Here is a 2,455-nt window from a genome sequence, read left to right on the forward strand (position 1 = left end):
TTCATCCCAGTACAGTATGCCAATCAGTAACAGTACTGGTCCATCCACAGTAACAGTACTGCCCATCCCAGGTAAGCAGTACTGCTCTTTATACAGTAACAGTACTGCCATCCAGTAACAGTACTGCCATACAGTAACAGTACTGCCATACAGTAACAGTAACTGCCGTATACCATTACGGGTATACAGTACTGGCCATCCAGTAACAGTACTGCCATCCAGTAACAGTACTGCCATACGGTAACAGTACTTGCCATACAGTAACAGTACTGCCATCCAGTAACAGTACGCCATCCAGTAACAGTACTGTCATCCAGTAACAGTACTGCCATACAGTAACAGTACTGCCCATCCAGTAACAGTACTGCCATACGTACAGTACCCTGTTATACAGTAACAGTACTGCCATACAGTAACGTACTGCATACAGTAAAGTACTGCCATACAGTAACAGTACTGCCACACAGTAACAGTACTGCCATACGGTAACAGTACTGCCATCGCAGTAACGTACTGCCATCCAGTAACAGTCTGCCATTACACAGTAACAGTAACTGCCATCCAGTAACAGTACTGCCATACAGTAACAGTACTGCATCCAGTAACAGTACTGCCATACGGTAACAGTACTGTATTATACAGTAACAGTACTGCCATACAGTAACAGTATGCCATAAGCCATCCAGTAATAGTACTGTCATCCAGGCCTAATATCACATTTCAATATATCTTTGTACATTAATTGTTCAATATTTTATCAGGCTGACTTGAACGATTATACGCATTATTTTTGTTGCAGTCGTGATGGAGTAGTAGGGTTCTGTGTAGCAAAGGGGTTCAGTCCAATTGGCAAGATAGGTATAGTGGCCCAAGAAATTGGCCGATGGATCTCTTCAGCTAACAGTCCAATATGCTCTAGACAGCTAGCGGGCCGCGGCTAGCAGGCTAGCAGATGGGCATTCAGGGGAGGTCGTGACGGAGGGGCCTGTTACTGGGGGTATGGAGGGAAAATAAGTCCGGTATGCTCTGGTTTGAATCGCGTTGTGCAAATTGGCAAGAGTTTTCCAAGCTAAAGGTTAGCCTATGACTGCTAGCAGTGGTTAGCTGACTACTAGCTAGTAGCTAGTTAGCTGGCTAGCTTCTGTTGGGGTTCCGGTTCGGAAGTTAAGATTTTTTTTATTTAGAAAAAGCAGATCCACACCACATTGGGTGAGGCGGGTTGCAGGAGAGTATTTTGAAGTTGAGGTTTAGAAATATATTAAAAAGATATGCGAAGAAAAAATATATAAAAAGATATATACACGGGACACGACAAGACGAGGACAATCACGTGTGACTGCTACGCCATCTTGGGTAAGAAAAGTGTAATCTGAGGGAAATATGTCTCTCTAATATGGTCATACATTTGGCAGGAGTTTAGGAAGTGCAGCTCAGTTTCCCTCCTCTCCCAGTAGAAGTGATGTCCACATGTTTTCAGTAGCTAACCTCTCCTCTCCCAGTATAAGTGATTTTCAGTGGAAACCAGGTCACAGCAGCCAGCCAGTCTTGAATTGAGGAATCGAGGACACGCTCCAATTGGCCTCTTTTTACATCAATCACACTTTCCCTTTGGAGTTAGTTCAGGCCTGGCCTGGGCTTCTGAGAGAGAGAGAGAGAGAGAGAGAGGTGGGGGGGAGATAGGGAATGAGAGAGAGCAAGAGATAGAGAGAGGGGGAGAAGGGGAGAGATAGGGAGGGAGAGAGACAGAACGAGAGACATACGAAAGAGAGAGAGAGGGGCGGTGGCTCCTGAGAGACTTACAAGTCGTAAAGACTTGTCTTCTCTGCACTGGGAGCTACGTCTTAACCAGCAATTAGTTGGAGTACAGATGCATCTGCAGGATATGGACAATTCCCCATCGGATTGGTAGGTTGGCTAAGAGCTCAGAGCTCTGCGGTGGGTCTCTCTATTCTATGTGGTGGCCTACATCTCCTTGGCTTAGGGTTGCAAAGGGAGAATATATGAGGGTTTAAGCATGTCCTTTATATTTCATTTTACGTTGTCAATATGTCTTCGTTGTAAATGTTTTGGTGCCAAACTGGTGGCAGTTGTGGGAAAAAAACAAGAGTGTGCCAAGCTGTCATCAAGGCAAAGGGTGGCTACTTGAAGATTCTCAAATATAAAATACATTTTGATTTGTTTAACACTTTTTTGGTTACTACATGATTTCATATGTGTTATTTCATAGTTTTGATGTGGAAACGTGGAAAAGTCAAGGGGTCTGAATACTTTCCAAATGCACTGAGTATCTCAGTTTCAGGTTCTTGTTGGAGCTCTCTTCCCCTGTCCTCTGGAACTCTCTTCCCCTGTCCTCTGGAGCTCTCCTCCCCTGTCCTCTGGAGCTCTCCTCCCCTGTCCTCTGGAACTCTCTTCCCCTGTCCTCTGGAGCTCTCGTCCCCTGTCCTCTGGAACTCTC

At 45.2% G+C, this 2,455-nt stretch overlaps 2 protein-coding genes across 2 annotated transcripts in view; both read right to left on the bottom strand.

Moving 5' to 3' along the window:
• Nucleotides 1-2,455, bottom strand: part of nadsyn1 (NAD synthetase 1) — a 137,043-nt gene that overhangs the window by 34,639 nt on the left and 99,949 nt on the right. The window lies entirely within an intron of this gene.
• Nucleotides 2,252-2,455, bottom strand: part of LOC139028869 (octapeptide-repeat protein T2-like) — a 730-nt gene continuing 526 nt past the window's right edge. Inside the window, exon 2 of the mRNA XM_070447371.1 lies at nt 2,252-2,452. Within this exon, the coding sequence (XP_070303472.1) occupies nt 2,252-2,452 (201 nt within the window). The remainder of the gene's footprint in view (nt 2,453-2,455) is intronic.

The sequence above is a fragment of the Salvelinus sp. IW2-2015 genome, linkage group LG15, assembly GCF_002910315.2.
Source record: "Salvelinus sp. IW2-2015 linkage group LG15, ASM291031v2, whole genome shotgun sequence".
NCBI classification, from domain to species: Eukaryota; Metazoa; Chordata; class Actinopteri; order Salmoniformes; family Salmonidae; genus Salvelinus; species Salvelinus sp. IW2-2015.